General features: G+C 34.8%; 2 protein-coding genes across 2 annotated transcripts; one reads left to right on the top strand and one right to left on the bottom strand.

The window, feature by feature from the left end:
- On the bottom strand, positions 2,669-7,357 carry LOC105157945 (protein NEN1). The gene is made up of 6 exons (XM_011074491.2): positions 6,735-7,357; positions 5,674-5,831; positions 5,265-5,311; positions 4,875-4,938; positions 3,492-4,258; positions 2,669-3,115 (listed from the first exon to the last, which is right to left on the bottom strand). Exons 1-6 carry the CDS (start codon positions 7,015-7,017, stop codon positions 2,878-2,880), a joined length of 1,557 nt encoding a protein of 518 aa, XP_011072793.1. The 5' UTR covers positions 7,018-7,357; the 3' UTR covers positions 2,669-2,877.
- LOC105158096 (transcription factor 25-like) lies at positions 17,104-22,788 on the top strand. Its single transcript, XM_020692362.1, is given in 6 exon segments — positions 17,104-17,266; positions 18,711-19,155; positions 19,158-19,260; positions 21,075-21,607; positions 21,610-21,979; positions 22,056-22,788. Coding segments are annotated over 5 exon segments (1,641 nt in total). The 5' UTR covers positions 17,104-17,266; positions 18,711-18,788; the 3' UTR covers positions 22,324-22,788.

The raw sequence follows: 23,017 nt of genomic DNA, 5'->3' as shown, positions 1-23,017 counted from the left end.
AAAAAAGTGAAATTCACCTAGAAAGCACTGATATTTTAATGGCGCTTTTTCAATTACAAGTGGTGAGTGGTGAGTGCTAAAATGCGCGTGTCCGCCTGGGGAGTTAAAGATATTTGGGATGGAGGGCAGGGATGGGGTGAAGTGGGTGGGAGGCGCATGTTAGAGATTGGGATGAGGTGGCGGGTAGAGATTGGGGAAAAGTGAAAAAGAAAAGAGAGGATAGATAGTTTATTAGAGATAGAGGGGCGACCACGTCCACATAAAGGATCTCTTAAAAGGGTCAGAGGGGCTCCGAATTGGTGAATCTATTCGGGGCCCAATTACATGCATGTGGGGCTCCAAATTGTGTCATTCGGACTATTTGAAAATTATTTTTGGGTTGATTTGATTTTGAGATTTGGAGGATTTGAATTTAAGACTAAACTCGGAATGCATCATGTAGATGTCCGAAAATGCCCTTCTTTTTTAATTTTCTCAAATGTCTATAAATGTGATTTTATTTAAAAATTAGTAACTACACTATGGCTTTGTTTGCCACTAGATATAGGATTATAGGGTTTATGATTGAATTTGGATTTTAGTCAGAATCAGGTAGATATTTATAATGAATAACTTATTTACTTTTTGTTTGATAATTTGCTAATATTAATTAATATACTGGTTTCTGACAAATTTGTCAGTGGGTCATTTGGAAGATAAGTTGTCAGAGCATTTAATGCAATGAGTCATTTTGAATGAAATTTTGAAGAAAATAGGGGATAATATGGACAATTGACAGATAAAAATGCGGGTACATGTGGAAATGCGTAAAAATACTAACTTTTAATTGGATAACACAATAGAACTTGATACCGGACTTTAGACATTATTATTAAACTATCAAAACAATTGTAAATGGGGCATTAGGCTGGATTAATACGGATATCTAACCCAATACCTACAAGTAAATAAAGTTTATATTCAAAATCATTTATGATCTCTTTAGAGAAAGATTCAAAAATGACTCCTAACAGGTGTTTTTCTATTCTTTTTTGAACTTTTGTTTTGTTTTGCTTTCTTTTTTTTTTTTTTTTTAACCCACACAAAAACTCAGACATGCTTTTAATGAATTTTGAATTCACACCTCAATTATGAAATATTGGATTTTCAATCATTGGGTTGTGTCCCGAAGGACTTTGAAACTTATGTTTTGTGGTTGAAAATTATTTGTCTATTTATAAAGTTTAATTTCCATTAGTTTGGAAATAAGGGCAAATCCTTTTCCCCATCCAACTCATTTAATTTAGCAAGTTGGCCTTTTTTTAGCAAATCATGAAGACCTTCTCAGTTTTGGTGTTTACGATCATATGCCGGGTTAATCATCAAACCAAATAATAGTTTTTGACCATTGTACCTTAGGCTAAATGATAAATTAATCATCAAACTAAATAATTGAATCATAGTTAAAATCATTACGATGTCCCTAAATTTGTAATTCACATTATTTGTTAGAAATTCTGAATGAAATATCTTTATTTCCTTTTTGTTTTTCAGAGTTTTGCAATTAATTATATCAAATATTAATAAAAACTACTTTAGGTTAATTGCACTTTTAGTCCTATTTGACAGACCTCTTCTTACTTTTGATCCCGATCTTTATAGGACCGATACTTTAAATTGCAAAACCATAGCTTTTTAATAGCGTTAGTCTCACACTATTAGTTTTAAACAGCAATGGCACGTGACTGATCACGTGCAATTAGTCAAAGGTAAAGATAGAAGAAGTCACGTGTCATTTGTCAAAGGGTAAAGACAGAAGAAGGGTCCTTTTGCTAACTTCTCAAACGTAGTCTTCAGGAGCAAAAAAAAAAAAGAAACCCTAAGTCCTCTTTCTCCACATATTTCCCCAATTCCAAATCCTAAATTAAACAGGAAAGCTAACTCCTTTCTGATGTGCTCTCTCAACAAACTTACTAGGGGACAAGAATCCATCGCTACATGTTGTGTGACAATGAAACTCAAACAGAAGCTTTTCTTTGGGAGGTAACAAAATTATCATCATCAAGAAATGCATCAACACTACCACTATGCGACCGCTCCAAGGAAACCCATTCATTTATTGCTTTTTATGCTACTGTCTGTTCAAGGGTCAATTTCCTCCTGGCACCTCATCTCTTCCTCTTTTTCTTCTGTTTATTTTCTTCTTGTTATTCACAATTAACTTTTTCGGGCTCTCTTTATCACCCATCATCATTTGATTATGTTATTCTCTTTTTCTCTTGAACAACAAGAGAGAAAAGAAAGAAGAAAGAAAATTATGCCAAGAAGATGAAGGAAGAAAAAGAGTGCGGTGGGGGTATGTGAGGTGGTTGGATTGTTTAGGCAAACCTAAGGAACAGTTTTTTTTGGCTTCAGACACTAATTATCTAACAATACATGGCTGTCGACGTGCTATTGTCATCAAAAGTTCAATTAACCCAACTATTTCAGTACAAGTAAACAATTATCAAGAATATATCTTCCTGAGGCCTAGTTGTAAATTAGAATAAGTTACAACACTCTTTTGAGATTTGCCGCTGTCTAACAAATACCCTGCTATTGTATGGGGTATTTGTTAGACATTTCAGAGGATTTTTATAATTTTTCAAATATCATCAACATATTTATAATTATTACAGGGACTCCATTGTAATTTACCCCAAATCAAAAGTCCATTGATGAGGAAGCCAACACTTTGTTGAAGAAAGTAATTCATACAATTGCTGTCACTTCTAGCATAAAGTTAAATCTAACCATCTTTACAACCGAGAAATACAAATTTCCTAAAAAAGATCAGACGTATCTCTTTAGGAGCAACTGATCCATCTGTTTGGGGCGAGCAATCAGCTTATGGTTCACTTATCTATCAGCTTGAATAACAATCAGTTTTTTTGCTACTAACCTGATGCCAGCATTCTGCTGATAATCATAGGCATCCAAGGAGAAATAGGCGTCCATGAGATTACCCGGAGTGAGTAAGGAATCCAGCTCGACGATGTCAAATCTACTAAACACGAGTCTCTGTGTGGCGGAACTGTCCTTGTGGTATATTTCTGTTGCCCATCGGGTGATTTCACCGTCTGCTACAGTCGGTAGGCTGCCATTTACATACGGTAAGAGTGAACCGTCATTCTTAATACAACATCGGAATTTCAGTATCCAGCACTGAAGAAAAGCAACTGCATTCAACTTCATTATGCTGACAAGACTATCATTCTTTTCTAGGTTGGAGAGGGAAGGAAATAGGCAAACCAGGAACGTTTCACATAGGGAAAACATAAGAAAAAATTTTAAGGAGCAAAATATAGTGGAAACCAGAAAACAAACAATGGAAACCATGAACTTATGGCCAACTAAATCTAAGGAAGAGCACAACTGACTTAATACCAAAAATGAACAAAAATACTACTTTATCTTTCAGAATGATGAACCAAAACTGATATAAATACCAACTAAAACAAAGGGAAACTTACTGCAATCGGACAGTGGGAGAGTTATAGTAGCCTGGTTTTCTGGTTACCGTAGGTCGCCATTCGGATGAGCTACCAGAATCAACAGACAACCTCTTGGCAAGACTATCAGTTGTGTCCAGAATCCTGCAGAGACTAGGAGATGCATCCACCACAAAACTCAATCGTGGCCGACCAGCATGATCAACAAACTTTGTGCTGATTCCAAAGCGAACCTTCAGGCATGTACATTGAAGTTGCAATGGACAATTTTGGTACAATATTTGTATTTTTTGAGTTCCGCGGTAAAAGGCTGCAAGGGAGACGGATATTGAAGATATTGAAATATCATCGGGCTCCAAGAAGTCACCACAGCTGTAGGAACGCTCATAACCTAGAGAAGTTGAACATTCTTGAGATGTAGAGCCAGTTTGCTCTTCTTCCATACCCTCCCCGGGAAGAGGTTCCTTTTCCATTTCAGCATCAAGGGTCACGGTATCACGTAAGATTGCCAGATTAAAATGGTGATCTCCTGCTGGTTTGGATTCAATCAGTGGCAAATTTACTTCACCAGTTTTAGGTGTCACAGGTGATCGCATTGAATGATCTTCCTCCATCATGTTATCTGATGGGGCCGACACTGGATGAGTTTCAACCTTGACACTTGTAGATTCCGTACTTTCATTCTGTCCCGTCTGCTCCATGGAATTTATTCCATTACTTCGACTTCTTGTGGTAGCATTGGGAGAAACCCAGCTGTTCTCAGTAAATATGTCTGGAAGGCTGGATTCCTGCCAGCAAATATGAAGAACCAATATCACCAATATATTTCCAGAACCTAGCGAAACACTAAAATACCTAACACATGAAGTTTTTAAAATAAGGGTTGGCAATGGGGACATTGCTAATCTGTCTGCAAGGCTAAACTTGAACTAATAATATATATTTCAGCATTTTAAGCCTCATAACGATCACATAGCTACAGTTGAGGCATAACAAAAGGTCTCTGCATAAAGTTGACTTAATTCAAGTTACTTTCATAGGTTGCAAGTATCAAGACAATTTTCAATCGGAAGGAGCAATAGACATTAGGGCCAAGTTTCTGGTCAGTTGTCTAAATGTCTTTATAATCTTCTTTTGTCTGTCTGTCTGTATCACATAAAGAGAAACAGTATATTACATATTTCCTTTTTCACCTCTCGAAGAAGACTCTCCACAAGCTAATATTACATAATATCATGAGGCATGTCTTATTATATGTGGCACCAAAACACCAACAAAATGTGATACTAACAAAAAGATGATAAAGAAAATAAATCATCAAATTGGCTTAGTATTACCTAAAATTTGCTAAATTTTACCAAACTTCAGAATCAGTGATAAAAAGCTACAGAATTGTAAAATTACCAAAAACAGGACTGTTGCACAGTACTTGAGGACTTCAATATTCATGCGAACATCATCCAAACTCCTGGAAATGTTACAAGTGTTAATGAAAGTTAAAGTCCCCAGCCTGGAAGATATAAAGTGATATGTTCTTAATGACACAATTTCTTAACAAAGACCAACTCAGATTATTTATTAAGTCATTTGAATGCTTCAATTAGTAGTATATAAGAAACTCCAATCGTCGATCCATCAAGTATCTGCACATGCACGTAGATATTCATATGTGTGCATTTATGCAATGTATTTACACCCCAAGTTGATGAGGGATGCAAATAAGATTAACACCATAGTAACAGGTGATAAGTTAGATTCAAAAGTGAAATTCAGAATAAGGAGAAGCACATGTACCTATGTGTTTGCTGGCCAAGCCCAAAATATGTAGCAAGACTTGCCATCTGGGAAAGAACCTCAACATTATCATTTAAAAAATATACCCCGAATTCCAAAACGCTCATAAACCAATTATAGAAATATAAGGTGTAAAAGTCTCAATCATTTAGGACGCAAGCAAAATTCAGGATCTTAAACAAAAAGAGAACTTTAGGATCTTCCCGGAAATATTGGCTTATAGTATTTCTTATTGTCTCTTTTATCAACTAGAAATATGAAAAAACAGAAACCATTTAGAAAGCTTAATCATTAAAAAACTAAAGGTTTTCACTAAATCAACTACCAATACATGTTTGAAAATGGTTACGTTCTTTTTTTCAATAATTTGAAGGGCCCTAACTATTCCGACAAGTGTGAAGGGGTTTACCTTCATGTCACCAGCTCTCCTTCCGAACTTTTGTGTTAATAGAGCTAGCGAATCAATAGTTCCTTTGGGCTCTGGAGCTGGCCTGTTAATATCAGCAAACGCCTCTCTTATGCGAGCACAATCAAATCTCAAAATGTTATGACCGGCCCATATCCTCCCTGTTCACAGAATAAAACAAGAATAACGATATATTAGTACTGAGAAACACAAAGCACCCATACAACAGAAATTCGAGCCAAAAATCCAATTGATTAAAGAAAACAATCTATCCTAAATCACCTTTAAGGAGCTAACTTTCTCTAAAAATTTCCAAAACAAAATCACCGACCCATTCATGAAGGCAGAGTATATGCAAATTAAGGCATAATTTTTTCCACATAAATTCATTTGTTGCACCATCGCCACCAGGCCCACCAAACAGACCAACATAAGAATTACAGACAACAAAAGTTAAAAATAACAACAATGATAAATCTGCAGTGAGCTGTGATATAATGATCCCTTTTCTAATTAGTAGAGTAAAATTGCAAAAGAGCTTGCTCACAATCTGTTATTAAACATTAATCCTTCTAAAAAAAATCACAAGAAAGCTAAACATGCCAATAGCATTCTATACATTTTTCATCCTATCATGGCCTCTGGAACAAGAAAGTGATGAACGGGAGACATAACATTACGCAAAGCAACGTTTCACGTTGGCCCCTTAAATTGGAATGGGGTAGTCCTCCTTTGAACTTTTATAGACAAGATGAATTCTCATCAGCCCCTATCCCATGATTACCACTAATTTCATTGATTATCAAAAGAATTTCACTTAAAAAATAAGGCATCTCAGTTACGTAGTGTACCCTAAAAGATCAACGCAAAAATTTTCTTTTAAAAAGAGTCAAATTCAGGACAATTATGATAACAAAGGTAAAAAGCACAAAAGTTAGTCAATAATGCATCCTTTCAAATCAGCTAATAGAATCAATTTACCATTCTAGAAACACAGAACAAACAACTAAATTGCAACAAAACCAACGATTCTCCACAAACTGGCGTGGAAAAACTGAAATTACCGTGGAGGAGGTCATAAACTACATCAGCAATATCAGCGAAAGTGGGCGCAGCAACAACTGCATCCTTAGTAATGCCGTTGCAACGGACAGAGAGAGAGGAGATAAGGGAGAGATCGGCGGGTCGGACCAGAGTAGAGTAACTACGCAGCTCCACAAGCTTCCTGGGGCAGACCAGAACGGCTCCGAATTCCAGAATTGCAAAACCCTGCCCGGGTCGGAACGGCACCGTCGTCTCCACGTCGAAGAAAGCTATCTCCGACCTATCGTCCCTCGTCACCGCCATTGTTCTCTTCTGCCTTTCTTTACAATATTTCTTCAAAGGAATTGAAATAGGCGCCAACTGAAGCCAGTAAATCTACACGAGTATACATATATATGCATCACATGTATACATACATGTGTAGTCGAATACAAATACGTATACGTACACTGTACGATGATGAGTAGCTTAGTGAAGAAGGGTTCGGATTCTACGGTGAAGAAAGAGAAAGGAGGAGGAAGGGGAGAAAGAATACGTATGGAATGAGGACACGGAAGCAGGCAGCGTGCGGTGTTACTGTTGTACCCCTACTCAAGGAAACAAGGAATTATCCCTTCCTCGTACCGGAGGTCACTAAGCAGATGTGCTGTATTGTTAAAGTTGAGGTGGTATCAATAAATTTAAGGTTAGTTTTGAATTTTATGGAATGAGTGAGTATTTATTTTATTTTATGTAAATTTATTTATTATTTTTAATTATATTAAGAGATAATTATAATTTTTTTAGATTTAGTTTAATTATGCATAAATTTTTTATTATTTGAAAAATTATATTTAAAATATCTAAAGTTTGCTTATGTTTATAAATAAGTCCCTTCATTAGTTAAAATTCATTAAATTTATTAATATTAATAAAAAAAATTGAATAAAAAATCGATATTTACTCTCGATTGACTAATAGGAGACTTATTTGTTAGATGAAAGTAATTCTCAAGAATACTATACGTAATTTTCCGACTACAGCGAGTCTATGTATAATACACCAAACCTCTGGTAAGGGGAGTGCAATTATCCCTTATATTAACGCATTAATTGAATTAATTTATTAAAATATTGATATATTTATATAATTGTTGCTTCCAACAAAAAAAAATTGTCATGAAAAAAGCCCAAGATGACTTTTGTTTAGTGATTAACGTTGAGATTTTATGAATAAATCTGAAGCTATTATTTTGTATTTTACTATATGTATGATTACTTATCTCATTTTATTAAGTTTATTACAGTGTGCTTCATTATTTTTTGTTATATTGATCTATTATTGAACCAATCTATTGCTAAATTTGTTAAACTACTGATATATTTGTGTATAACTGCTTGAAAAAAGAGAGGGGTCACTGAGAACAAATTGGGGAATGTTTGCAAGTGTTCATCGATTTATTTTGAAAATAAATTAGAAATATTTCTTTTTATTTATAGATTTTTTCTTTTGAATTATTTAAGTTAGGTTTATTTGTGTAAAAAATTGTAAGTATTTCTCTATTAAATTTGATTTGTTTATCAGTAAATTATCAATATTAAGTTATTTTTTTAAAAATTGATGAATTTCAACTTCTTTTTAGAATTTTTACTTTTGTTTTTATATTCAATACTGCTTAGCTTATAATTATTTTTTATTCTTATCACAAAAGCTGCTAGCTGAGCAGTTCCGACGATTCATGACGGAGATTGTCCATGCGGCTCTCTGAAGCTCCCAAGCCAATGGAGCAGAACAACCTTCCCAATAGGATAAGAGAGAAGCACCTAGTGGTGAGCAAGGAACTAGTGAGCAAGTTCTTGCTGGTCTCCAACAGGACGACTTTGTACCCCCCGAGCCTAATAGCAGGAGGAAGTTACCCAAGGACACCCCAAAAGCTAGCACTCTCTCATGAATAGGATGGATGAGTTCTGCCAAGGAGTAAAGGAAGGAAGTCGCAGTATTAGAGCGTGGTATTCCTTTTACCGCTCGCATCATGGTAGATGAGCTCCTTGCTCATTTTAGGGTGTTCTCGAACTTGTTGGCTAGCAATGGCACCGCATACCTAGCTAAACACATCCACAAGTTTGTATGGAAATGCAGCATTGTTGTGCAGGTATAACTATGGTACTAAATATCGTATATTTCTTAGTATACTAACCGATTTGGCTCAATAATGGTTCAACCAACTTCAGATTGGTCAGTTAGATCTTTACAGAATTTAGCGTCTGTTTTCTATATCAGTTTGCTAGTAGCAAGAAGTGCTAAAAATTGGTCATCAGTCTTACCTGAGTGAAGCAAGAGGAAAATGAAACATTGAGGTATATATCGAGCACTTCAACAAGGCCATTTTGGAGGTCCCACCTACACACCCAAAAGTCCTAATTAGTGCCATCACGTAAGGGCTCCGTAGTGGACCTCTCTTCGAGTCCCTGGCCAAGAAGCCTGTTTTTTACTTCTGTGACCTACTAGCTCGAGTGGGTAGGTACATAATCCTAGAAGACGCCCAACTGACAAAGAAAGACAATCAGTGGAACAAAAAGAGGGACAATGAAGGACCCTCCTCCCGCAAGAGTAGGGGAGAACCTAGAGGGTGATTCAATCCCCTTGATCCTAAAAACGATCACTACACGTAGCCCGATATAGATGCTCATGGCTATAGATCGGTTCCCTGATCTGCAGTGGCCTAAAGGTTCTGAAGAGGGACCTTAAATCCCTAAATCTAAATATTTTTGTAGGTATCATCGGGAGTACGGGCACAACACCAACAGGTGTCGCCAGCTAAGACAAGAGATAGAAAGACTTATTCAAGTCAACTACTTGAAAGATTATATGAATAGAGAACAGAGGCGAGCAGAAGGATGAATGCTCCCGCTATCGAGACTCCAATAGAAATGAGGAGTAGGTAGACTGTTGAAAAAAATTTTAGTTTCAAGTAATCAAAACAACATTTTTTGAAATATTACAATCGAATTTAAAAATCAAAAGCAATTAAAGCCACGTTGGAACAAATAACATAAAGCAATTAGAAATGCTATTTATGAAAAGAAATTTAAATAAAAAACTTACAATGAGAATTGTATCGTAACAATTCTCAGTTCAATTGAAGTCGTTAATTTAACCGAATCGCAGAATTACTGCTTGCATTGAAGAAAATATACACCTCGTATCAATAGTGCACCGGGTTCAACGTAATTTCTCCCAAGATAAGATGGTTACAGTTCTTTCTATTTTAGCACTACACCGAAGAACACCTCGAACAAACACTCAAAAGCTTGTTACCAAAACTAAGTTCAAATTTCTAAAATATTGGGATAGAAACCGAGAGAGAGATTGTTTCGAAAGAGAGTTTAATTGAGAAAAAGACTTGAAATTTGTTTTTATTTATGTGTGTCTGCAAATGAGAAATGCAAACCTATATATAGGCATGACCAAGATACACTACTAATTGCAGCAATTAAAATTAGCCATGAATGCCTTCAAATCCCAATTGAAACAGCCATGAACGACCAAAAAATTTTCTATAACAGCAGGTCTAATAATGGCCATAATGAGAAAATTGATTTCCTCTTCAAATTCAATTATGTGAGTTTCAGTTTTGAAATTCTAATTCAACTATCCCCATAAACTCATAGATTTGAACTCAGGCTCCTTTGATTTACTTTCAACAATGGTACTGTTAGTAGTGGATCGGTCTCCGGCACAGTTACAATACAAATAATTACAGAACACTTAAATATTACAGGCTTTCTAAATGAATTACAAGAAAACCTACCGAATAAGAATTAATGCTTACAGAGAATAAACCGAAACAATACAATTTCAGAACAAGAAATGGTCGGCTCAGAGGCCTAAGACCCAGGGCCTAGAGAGGCCGTAGGCCGCAACCCTGCTCACGGTTGCACGGATATAACCGAGGCCACAAAGGCCAACCACAAAGGCTGTTCACAGTAATCCACCGAGGATCGTGCCACAAAGGCTTTAGAGTCGGAAACCACTAAGGTGTTTGCCACAAAGGCTTTAGGGTTTTTCAAGGAGGAAGAAAGAGGGAGAAGAGAATCTGTCCGTTAACCACAAACCAGTAAGTATGAGCCATATATGAAGGCTAACACTTAATGGCTCATTTACAGCCATTATCTGGAGAATAGGAGTTACAGAAGACGAAGAACGGGTGAAGAACCCGAAGGGTTTGAAGGAGAGAAAGGGACAGTGAAGACGGCGGAAAATTAGGGCAGAAATGAAGAGGAGAGTATTTAAAGGGAGCTGCCGGGTCAAACCTTAGAGTGGACCGGGTCGGTGGGCTAAAGGAGTTGGGCCCTCGGTTTTATCCGGCCATCCAGTGAGCAAGGCCCAATCATATTGGTTTGGGCCATCATTTTATTAATAGGTACCTTCCAGTTTGAACGTCTAAGTTATCTAACATCAGTTATCACTAGTTCAAATAGAACTACGCCTTGAATTTAAGCCTGTGAGTGTGACACATCTGTTAGTAACAATAAGTCACCAGCTTTGTGCTTATCTTTAAGGTTGACACTTAGGTCATGTGTCCTGATCCTGTTCATGAATATTTTTAGGAAAAACTCAATTCCTTAGTTGCGGCCAAACAACGACATTCACTAGTTGGGTGTCTCCCAAGGATGCACTGCTAGCATCTCATTTTATAAGACTTGACCCTATCCAGGATAAACTCTTACTATACTTGTAGTAGCAGTATCTTCCAGAATTTCAGGAGACAGACTCCAGATACAATGTATCAGTCTATTTTGGTGCTCTGACATACCCTTACGACTTGTTGATACCACATTGAACCTTCTTTGTGGGATCTTCACTTAGAAGGTTGGGTTGCAATCGTAGATACATCACTAATGGGTTTTCAGTCCCATCTCCAATCTGGACTCATGTACTTGTGACAAATTCAATCCTTTCATCAAATGATCAGCCACATTGTCCTTTTTTTCCCACAAAGTCAATGCCCATTACTCTGTCTGACACTAATGCCCTTATAGACTTCAGTCTAACTTGCATGTATTGTTTGGTCTTTTGATTGTATTTACGACCCCTCACCTTTGCAATTGTGGGTTGGCTATCACAATGTATAACAATTGGTGAAAGAGTCTGACTTACAATGGGAAGCTGTGATAACAGGATATATCTGGTCTCGTGCCATTTACCAGATACTATAAGCTTCCAATAATTTGTGAATACCTTAACAGTGCAACCAAAACACCACTTTCATTTTTGAATAAAGCTACAGAAAGATCATATGGTCTCTTAGCAATTCTACTGTTTTGATAACCAAATTTCTCAATTATCATCTCAATAAAATGAGATTGAAAAATGGCTATTCCATCAGTTGACCGAGTCAATTTGATGCCAAGAATCACATTAGCCTCACCCATATCCTTCATTTTAAACTTATTTTTCAAAAATGACTTGGTTTCGATAATAATATCATGATCCTATTAATAGAATATCATCCACATATAAGCATAGAATTATTATTTTTATCTTCTTTAACCTTACAGTATATACACCTATCATTCTCATTTAAAGTGAAGCTAAACGCAAGAATAGTTTTATCAAACTTTTCGTGCCACCGTTTGGGTGCTTGTTTAAGTCCATATAGAGTCTTTATAAGTTTACAAACTTTATGCTCGTTAAAAACCCCTTAGGCTGATCCATGTAAATCTCTTCCTCGAGTTCACCATATAAAAAGGTTGTTTTCACATCCATCTGATGAATCGGGAGATTATACACCGAAGCAAGTGTTATAAGGTCGAGCTATCGGAGAATAGATATCGAAATAGTCTATTCCCTCCTTTTGTTTAAACTCTATAGCCACCAATCTGGCTTAAAACTTATCTATGGTCCCATCAGATTTCAGTTTCTTTTTAAAGATCCACTTACACCCAATATTAGTACACTCGGGAGGGAGATCGACTAACACCCACATTCCATTGGAAACAACGGAGTCCATCTCACTTTTGACAGCTTCTCTTCACTGCTTGGCTTCTAAAGAAGTCATAGCATCTTTGAAAGTAATAGGATCATCCTCGATATTGTAAGTGACAAAGTCACTTTCAAAATCCTTGACAATCCTAGCTCTCTTACTCCGTCTAAGTTCTTCCGACTCCTCATGAGTCTGATTAGAACTACTGGGACTAACCCCCACATTTGACATCTTTTCCACATGTTCAGGAATAGATGTGGAGGCAAGTGAATCATCAATCGAAGCATTTGAAGGTATTCCCATTTTTAAAGGAAATACATCTTCTAGAAATACAACATCACGAAATTCGACTATTGTGTTGACCTCAATGCCTGGAATTTCTGATTTAATAACCAGAAATCTTAGGGCATAACTTGTTTCCACATAGCCCAAGAACACAGCACCGATAGTCTTAGGACCCAATTTCTTTCGTTTATATTTTGGGACTAGCACTTTTACTAGGCACCCCCACACTCAAAAGTATTTGAGGCTTGGTTTCTTACCTTTCCACAACTCGAAAGGAGTACTTGTATTGTGTTTTACAAGGACTCTATTCAGGATATGGTAAACCATATTCAAAGCCTCTCCCCATAAATACTTTGATAACCTGGAGATTAGTAGGAGACTGTTAATCATATCTTTGAATGTTCTATTCTTTTGTTTAGTCATTCCATTAGACAAAGGGGAATATGGGGGAGTCTCTTCATGAACAATGCCAAAGGTTTTGATAATATTCATTGAAGACAAAGGGAAATATGGAGGAGTCTCTTCATGAACAATGCCAAAGGTTTGACAATATTCATTGACCTTACTCGACTCATACTCTCCTCCTCTATCAGACCTTAGTCTTTAAGATTCTTACTAGTTTGGATTTCTGCTTCATTTTTAAATAAAATAAATTTATCTAAGGCTTCATCCTTATTTTTCATGAGAAAAACATAAAGGTATCCACTGAAATCATCTATAAAGATGATAAAATATAGTTTGTGCTCCCTGAAAAACTTCATTGAACTCACAAATATCTGTGTGAACCAAATCAAGTATTTTTGAATCCCTTTCAATTGACTGATAGGGTTTCCTAACTTAACTAGCGTCTACACAAACTTGACATTTGTGATTTCGTTCAATATTTTGACTAGGAATTAAATTCAAACTTTATTTTCTCGATGTGTTGGTTGCTCTCAGAATGGGGAACAAAGGTGAATAACCATTTACCAATAAAAAAAAAATGTTAATGTCAATTTTTTCAAGAGGAAGGTTTGACTTGCATAGTTGTTAAGATGGGTAAATTGGATCAGGGTCCAGAATAGACATAAAAAGAAAAAAGTAAAGTCCAGAGGTAACTTTTTTTGCTTGATAAGAAATAATAGACAAATGCCAATCATATTTGAGTTTGTTGCGGTGCTGTTCATTTTTATGTTACTTGGTATCCTTTTCTTTGTGCACAACAATTTAGGTTTATTTTTGTTTAAACCAAATATTTTAAAGGCGCCATCAATGGAGGGACCTTAGGTGGTACTTTGGAGGCAACCCTCATGGTGCTTAAGGTACATGTTTCGATTATCCAAAGATTAAAAATACTCTTTTTTTGGTTTGTTTAGAAAAAAGACATGACCTCATCACTAGCGGTATTTAATACAAGGATCATATTTGATTAAATTGGTGGTCTGTCGTCCACATTTAACTTATAGTTATTGAAATTAAAGAGTTAAATCTTGAATCTTAAACTATTGCATTAGTCATGCTTGGGCTCAAGGTTACCATTAGTGCTTTTATTTAATTGTCTAAGCTTATTTAATTAATCTTTACATGTGCATTAAGATATATTTTTCTACAAAAAAATATGTCATTTTTGCCTATAAATAAATGAACAAATTGATTTATACTTGTTGCTATGATCGAAGACAACTTGATGGAATAAAATAACTCGTACAAATAATTTATTGATATAAAAAAAATAATAATGCAAAAAAGAATGACATCTGATATATGTGATAATTGTTTCAACTTATTTATATCATCCTATGAGTGCATTAGAAATAAATAAAATGACATCCGACATGCGACAATCGTTTAATCTTATTTGTATATTATGGATTTTTTATTGAATTTTCGAAGTTATTTATGATTGATATGGAAAAACTTTAAAGGTTGATCATTTTTTAGTCTTCATATGTTCTTGAAATGATAGCATGAAGTTTGAATAGTTTATTAATATTTTTGAGTAATAGTATAATTATAACAATTTAATTTATCCACACGGATTGAGTATAACTGACTTTCGATTGTGTGGTTAAAATATTATTTTTTGTCTTTCTTTTGAAATTGGATCTGTTTTGTTAACTAGCTGGAAGATTAATCACCCATGAATTAAATGTCTTGCTTAATTTTTATAATTGATAGACTTAAAAAATTTAACTCCATCATCATATTTGGTAAATGTATTTTTATGGTCATTTTCACTTTATTTATTTCAAATTAAGAACTTTATTTATTGGAATAATCATTTTAATGGGTTATAACTTATTGTAGCTATATTTATTTAAAATTTATGTTCTTTTATGTACAATTGAATTGTGCAGTTATTTAGTTTATTTATCTTCTCTTTTATTTAATTAAATAAAAATAATAAAAAATTCAATTGTTCGAATTAATCTATCATATGCATGTAATGAGGTCAATTAGTGAAAATAAAGTCTAAATTGAAAGGACTCTTACATGTCTTTAGATTCATATTTGGGTATTTTGTGTTGTGTTGTAGGTATGTTTTTATTTATTTTTGGAGGTAACTTGAGATATTTTTTGGAGGGACAAAATTCTTTATTAATTTGTCAAATTATATCTCCTTTATATGTATTTATATTTGTTGGTGGGTCGAAATATATATAATTATATGTGTTGTAAATAGTTTTTAAATTTTATTTTTTTGAAATAATAATTATATATTTCATAAATCATACTATTTATAATTAATCACATCACTTTCAGTATAATTAATTATTAATTAAAACATCACTACCACTTTTAGTAACATAATAATAAATAATTATTTCTTTCTGCATTTTGTCACTAATTATTGAAATAAATGAACTTGCCAAAAAAAATAAATTCTAAACACTTGAAAAGGCTCTATTTTGTAAAAATTATAAAATTAGTGATAGAATATTGTGCATAAAGTTTCATGATAAAATTTGAACTATTTAGCATATTATTTCTATTATTTATGGGTATATATGCCTACTATAAGATACATAATTTAGTATATATTGTTCATTTTAAAGTTGATAAATTTGATTTGTACTGTTAGTGTTTTATTAAAATTCTTATATGTATTTTGATATAATCATTAGATTTAAAATTTTAAAGTCTATCATTATTTTAAATTAAACCATTTTGTATGTTTTAGGTCACCATGGAAGTATAACATATTAATAAAATACAGAGTTACAATGGATTTTGCAAATTAAATTAAATATCTTAGTTAGATTATATAGGAAAAAATATTATTTTAGTCCGCTAAGTATGTCTAATTTTAATTTTAATTCGATAACTATGTCCATTTTTGTTTAGATCCAGTAACTTACGAAATTGCTTACTTTTAGTCCCCTGGCAGATTTTCGGACAGTTTTACCCCTATGCAATTTTTGAAAGGTAGTTTTAGTCCATATGCACTTATAAGGGTAAAATTATCTGAAAATCTGCCAGAGGACTAAATGTAAGCAATTTCATAAGTTACTGGACCTAAACAAAAATGGACATAGTTATCGGACTAAAATTAAAATTAGGTATACTTAGCGAACTAAAATAATACTTTTCTCGATTATATAATTGATAGATTTAATCATATTTTTAGACAATAGCATATAGTTATTTTTTCTATTCGAATTCAAAAACTAAAAATTTTGTTTAGCCAATCAAATGTTTATAATTTATTAATATTTTTTAGTAGTATAACATACCATTATTTACACGGATCGAGTATGCTAATGTTGCTAGTGCTATTTATTAAGGTTCCATCTTGTATGATAATTAATTTTTTATTACCATAATATTAAATTGTTAAAATATCCTCTGATATATTTATTATTTAATTTGCTCTTACACTTATTACAAGATTAATTGATATTGGAAAATTAAATCATAAAAAGTCGACTTAATTATTTGGATCAAATTATAAATGCATCAAAGCAAAAAGAATGACATCTAACATTTGTGACAATCGTTTCATTTTATTTGTATCATATTATGAGTGGATCTTTTATTAGAGTGTGCAAAATAATTTAAAAACATAGAAGTTGTTTTTTACGGATATGGGTTGAAAATTTTGAACAATGATCATTTTTTAATAATCATATGTTGTTTAAAATATTATGAAATTTGTGTAACTTATTAATATTTTTGAGTGATGTCTAATGATGAACCGAGCGATAACCTCTCTGCCTCAATAGTGAGGATGATGCAGAATCCCTCAACTCTTCCTGCCCTAACCGAAATCCATTTGAGGATGAAGACAACAATAGCAGCGGTGACCACTCCTCGCACCACCAGGTTTTGTTTCCCTTTGCTTTAATCCATAGTAGTCCCTATAACCAAATAGTCAAGGATCTTTTTTCTTAATCATCATGTTGTTACTACTTCAATCCATAAAGTCTCTATGGTACTCAGAATTAGGTATGGAATTACCTTGATTATGAAAATAGCGGAGTTGCCGATTGACAAAGGAGGATTACGTGATGAATCAGTTCGGCAAAGAAATTAATCAAAAGTTAAATAAACTCCTTTAAAATATATCTAGAGTTGTTATAGATTCCATGGGCTGAGACATATCTCTGGAATTCAGCAAAATATCCAAATCTCATCAAGAAGGACAACCTACACATGCTTGGCACAGATCAAGCTTTAGAGCAGGTATTGTAGTATCTTAGGAAATGTGGATGATACTGCAAGTTAGACCTGTTTAACACATTAATTATTGAGAGGATGATCCCTTTCAACCATACTAATCATTTTCTTGGAAACTACTCCTAGCACCTTCATGTCTGGACAATTATAAAGTTGAACTTGGTCTACGATTGCCTTGTAACGCTCAATTTGCCATGTTGGTTACTGCTTTGAAGGTTGGAGGATGCAAATACAAGTGTGAAATTTTAATTGTATATTGTGCCTGAGCGAACATGCACTAGGAATCACCCTACTTGGGCCCTTGGATATGGTAGGTGATGTTTCAGTCTCCAAAAATGGAAAATTGACTTCTTTTTACTCTTCATACAATGTCTAGGTACACATTTCCCTACGATAAATATCAATTACAACTCCAATTGTTTCTCCAAATACTCTGGAAGTGATCTTTGATACATTTGCTTGGATGCATTTTGTCCCATCAATATTAATTTTCATTATGTCTCTCTTGGGGATGATGATACAGAAGCTCTCTAGAAACCTGTAGTTTCAGCTTGTGTTCAGTCCTCAATGGCTATTTTTTCTTATGCAGCTTTATTTCCTTGAGCTTTCAAGTCTTCTAGTTTGTTTCTCCTTGAAATCATTCCCAAAAAAAAAAAAAATTTAATAAAGAGCCGAAAGACAGATCAGGGAGTTCAGAAAGAAACATGTAGAGATAAGCCTATGGTGCGTAACTCCCCTACCTAGTCATGTGGAGTGTGGACCTTATTGGTACCTTTTTCAGTTTGGGCTGCACAGCCAGCACTTCTTCGATATACATTACACCTGATCGGGAGAGCAATTTTTGCTCTAAAGTTCCCATTTGTTTATCATACTTGATGTGGTCTCTCTTTTGAAGTATATGAAGATGATCCTGTCATCCTACAGTGAGCATAAAAAATTAGTTGAAGGTTTGATATAAGCATTTCCAAGCTGCTCCCATAATGCAATACAAGAGAATGCTTTTTTATCTTGTTTCAAATGCTTAGGGTTTATCTTGAGCAATTTTTTCTGCCTGTATCAAATTTATATTGATATGGGTTGTTGCCTGCAGGAAAAAATTAAAATTTCTGGTGAGGCTTCAGATCGAGGTACTAGCAAGCAGTCTGCCATTGCTGTTAACTCAGTTCCGATGCCAAATGTTAAAGCAAAGAAAAAGAAAAAGAAGAAGAAAATCATGGAAGATTTATCTCCCAGAACTGAAAATGAAGTAATATCTTCTCAACTGATGTTAGAGGGCTTAACTTTGGGAGCTAGCTCTTCCGGTCACCAAAAGATTGCTCCTTATCCTGCTACATCACAGTTCGTAAAGAAAGATAGTGATAACAGAACGCCGAAGAAGCATTGCAATTCCTCCATATTACAAGTTTATCTCAAATTTCTTAGTGCGGAGAATGAGCTGCGAAGGATATTCGGTTCCAGAGTGGTAAAATCACATGAAAGAAGCCAGTTATCTGTAAATTCTAGGCTAATACGTGGTGGTCGGCGAGATAACCATAATATCAAAAGACTGTCCTTGTTTCTGCCTCTCAGCATTGGCCTTGTTGGGATGGATCTTTAACCATGGAACTTCTGGAGAGTAAAGATGGTGTCCACTATTTCAGGTAAGTTCCTTGGTTTTATGTCAATGCCCCCCCCACTCAGCTTTTTCTTCTTTGGGAAGCAATTATGGATGTTAAAAAAAAGGGTTCGAGTAAGTTGGGGTGTGGTTATAGCATTGTGAGTTGGTGGATACATCAGTCATCACTTAATATACAGGTTCTGAGTTAGTAGTTAAACTTGTGTGAATATTCAAGATACGTAAATAGGATTTACCTGTTTGCCATTGTGATTGTGATATCATGTTCTCATACTGTTTACTCGAGCATCTAAACTGCCTAACCAACCAAAATGAAGGGCCAATTTCTCAAGTTTAAACTGGAATATGTAGGTGCAATGTAAGTTCTTATTCTCCAGTCCTCGATGTCAGTGGGAAGACCTAGAGAATGGAGAAGTGGAAGGAAAAGGAAGGAGGAGGATGAATAGGAGAGAGTTAGGGTGATAAAATTCTTCAACATGGATGGTTTGTTTTGTTTCATGGAAAAAGACATTGAATATACTGAAAATTGTAATAATTTAACCTGTAAAATACATATCTATATTGTAATTTAAGAAAACATTTAAATCTATGATGTTTGATGTTAATATTACATGCTGAAATATAGCATTAAAACTCAACTTCGCGTAAAACTATGAATTAGTTGGATCACCACTAGATTGTAGTCATATGATAGATTATTGAATAACCAAATTATGATATTCACATATTTGATTTTCTTCACTTGGAGAATTCATTGTGAGATATTACTGCCAAACATGCCTTTTACTTTCATCATTATCTTGGAAGTGTTTCTGAAGGCATCTACCTGATTGGATCTATGTATGTGATCAACTTAAGTGTCCAACTGTCAAACAAAATATAATTTGATTTAATTAGTCTCCCTGCATCATAGATTTTTTGGAGTGTATAACATTTATAAAAAACTGAGAGTAGATTACTAACATACTGTACAGTCTAAATATAGTTTGGGATCATGCAAATTGGCCTAACCCACAGTCCAATAGAAACAACGCAGGTCAAAAAATTGGACTGAGAACTGATCACAGTAATTGGATAAGTTGAATAGAAACAACCAAGTGGATTGGATGACTGCTATTTCTATTGTCCTTTGATAGATGTATAGATTAACTACAATTTACTGTTTATGAAATGCCCATCACGCTATCATGGAATAAAGCAGGCTGAGATATTGTTTCAAAATTACATATGTTGCTTATTGGCAGCACAGAACTCTGTGTCCATGATACTCTTGTTAATTCAGAGTATGAGTACTGCAAAGTAGTCAATATCTGATCTTCTTCTAAACCACCAAAATCTATTTCCAAAGCAACTCATTTGTTGAAGAATGGAGTTTTGTTTGTTAAAAGAAAGAGGAAAGAGCAACACATGTAAGTGAAGAATGATTGGTGGTGAGCTAGTGAATAGCTTCTATGCTTATGATCTTGTAGATTGGTAGATAAACTTCTCTTAGTAAAGACAGTTAGAAACACTAGGCCTAGATCTCACTTCACGTAAGATAAGTCTTTTGGCGCATAGCGGAACAAAACTTTTGCCAATCTGTTTACACTTGCCATCTTATGCACTATAGTATATCCCTGCAACTTCTTTTACAGTCACGTACATCAATGGTGGGCCCACCTTGTGGACTGCAATGTCATTAAGAATAGACAGCAATTTCAGTTTGATTCCTTGTATTGGTGCTTATTTAACTAGCTGCTGCTGGTTCATGTTATGAAATGTGAAATTCAGTTTCATACAACTTTGGTTCTTATAGATTATGCATGGTTGATCATTTTGCATAATTTTTATGTTATTTAGATACATACACTCATCATATGCCCAAGCTCAGAGAGCTTTTGAAGCAGCCAAGGCGATACATGATCTTAAAGGTATTGCAAGCATTCTGTTGAACCATCCTTATCATATAGACTCCCTGATAACGTTGGCGGACTATTTCAAATTCACGGGTGAACACCAAATGTCAGCTGATGCTATTGCCAAGTGTCTGTACGCGATGGAATGTGCATGGCATCCACTGTTCGCTCCATCGCCGAACTGTCAATTAAAGTATATCCATGATTCAAACAAGCCATTCTTCTCATCACTTTTTACTCACATGAGAAACATGGACAGGCGTGGTTGCCATAGATCTGTCCTTGAAATATGTAAGTTCTTGCTTTCTTTAGATTCAGATGATCCAATGGGTGCTATGCTCTCTATTGACTACTATGCTTTGAGAGCTGAGAAATATGCTTGGTTAGAACAGTTTGCGGAAGAATATAGGTCTGACAATTCCCTGTGGCTATTTCCCAACTTCTCTTATTCCCTTGCGATTAGCCGATTTTACCTTGAAAACGTGAACTTTTAAACAATAGAGAAATGGTTATCAGAAAAGCTGCTTCATGCCATCTCATGAAGCAGGCTTTGATGCTTCACCCATCAGTACTGAAAAAACTGGTGGTGAAGGTACCTCTAAAAGATCGGATATGGACCACTCTACTGGAGAATAGTTTCTTTCAATCTGAGCAAACAGGGAGTCCATCTCTGGATCACTTGATTGCGATTTATGTTGACAGGAGTTACATAATTTGGAGGCTGCCTGATCTGCATAAGTTCTTAAGTGATTCGGCTCTTTCGGTGATTGAGATGCTGAAAGAGAAAGGAAGTCATGCTAAGGACTGGGCTTGTGTCAGAAAAGAAGCTTTTCCATCAGAGAAAAATGAGTGAGCATGTAGCTGCAGTTTTCCTTTTATCTATGCTGCCACAATTTGTACTTATTTTTCCTCTTTGCTTTGCTAGGTAGGGACATTTGTTGGTATCAGATATCTCTGATTCCATGCCCACAATGCCACCTGATAACTTGCAAGACTTTATGGTTGACCAAATGGGTGAGATTGAGAACCGTGAACAGTTCCATAACATTCCAGGAAACCATACGCCTCGTGACCTTACAAATCGAAATGCCCGTGCTGTTCTATTTGAGTCTATGTTACCGTGGATCAATTATGGCACTGGAGATGGTGAACACATCCAGCATGATCTCCCTGAGCAAGTCAATGAAGAATAGACTTAGAGTTGAGATGTTAACTTCTTTCCAAGATGAAATTAAAGGAAGAGTTTTCTTAGGGAAGCTGAGGTCTGTATCTTGAATGGAAGTTTGCTTGAACATAAAATGCTGTAATATCTTTTGAGCGTGATAATTGGATGTGGAAGAGGTCATTGGATTTCAAGCTGACAGGATGAAGTTTTCAATTTTGGTTAATTATATCTGCTTGCCCGGTCATCGTATTAAGTAGAGGTACCATGTATTTACTGCCTGCGAGAGATGGAATCTGCATGGATCCTTATGTCTATGGTCACATGTTTGAGTCATTTTTGGGCTTTTCCAGCAAAGCTGAAACGTTGATCTGATGTTTTTTTTTTCTTTTTCAAGTTAAAATTTCTTGTACATTAATCAAACATATTTTTAGAAGAAATAATTCTAACTGTCACTGTATGCACACATGATTATATAAATTATAGTTATCTTGTACTTTTTCATATATTTGAATTATTATATCTATTCAAGATCTATACCTTATTATTATTATTATTATTGTATTTGTGTTACATACATACGTATCAAGTCACAATACGAAAAATAATATTGTATTAACTAAGAATACAATTATGTGATTGACAAATATCTCAACTACTTTCCTATGCCTTCATATCTTAATTTCGAGCATGACATCGTCTAGAGTATAGGAGTTCATTGTAGA

The sequence above is a fragment of the Sesamum indicum genome, linkage group LG3, assembly GCF_000512975.1.
Source record: "Sesamum indicum cultivar Zhongzhi No. 13 linkage group LG3, S_indicum_v1.0, whole genome shotgun sequence".
Taxonomy (NCBI): Eukaryota; Viridiplantae; Streptophyta; class Magnoliopsida; order Lamiales; family Pedaliaceae; genus Sesamum; species Sesamum indicum.
Note: the sequence above shows the minus strand (reverse complement) of the source record. Positions and strands in the feature narration are given on the sequence as shown.

Bases quoted from the DNA above. Each gene is read 5' to 3' on its own strand.
- LOC105157945 (XM_011074491.2), bottom strand. From the start codon at position 7,017: ATGGCGGTGACGAGGGACGATAGGTCGGAGATAGCTTTCTTCGACGTG. The intron at 4,259-4,874 runs GTAATTTTACAA...ATTTGCTGGCAG, and splicing joins GTGCAACAGTCCTGTTTTTG to GAATCCAGCCTTCCAGACAT. The intron at 3,116-3,491 runs GTAAGTTTCCCT...TGTAAATGGCAG, and splicing joins TCTCCCACTGTCCGATTGCA to CCTACCGACTGTAGCAGACG.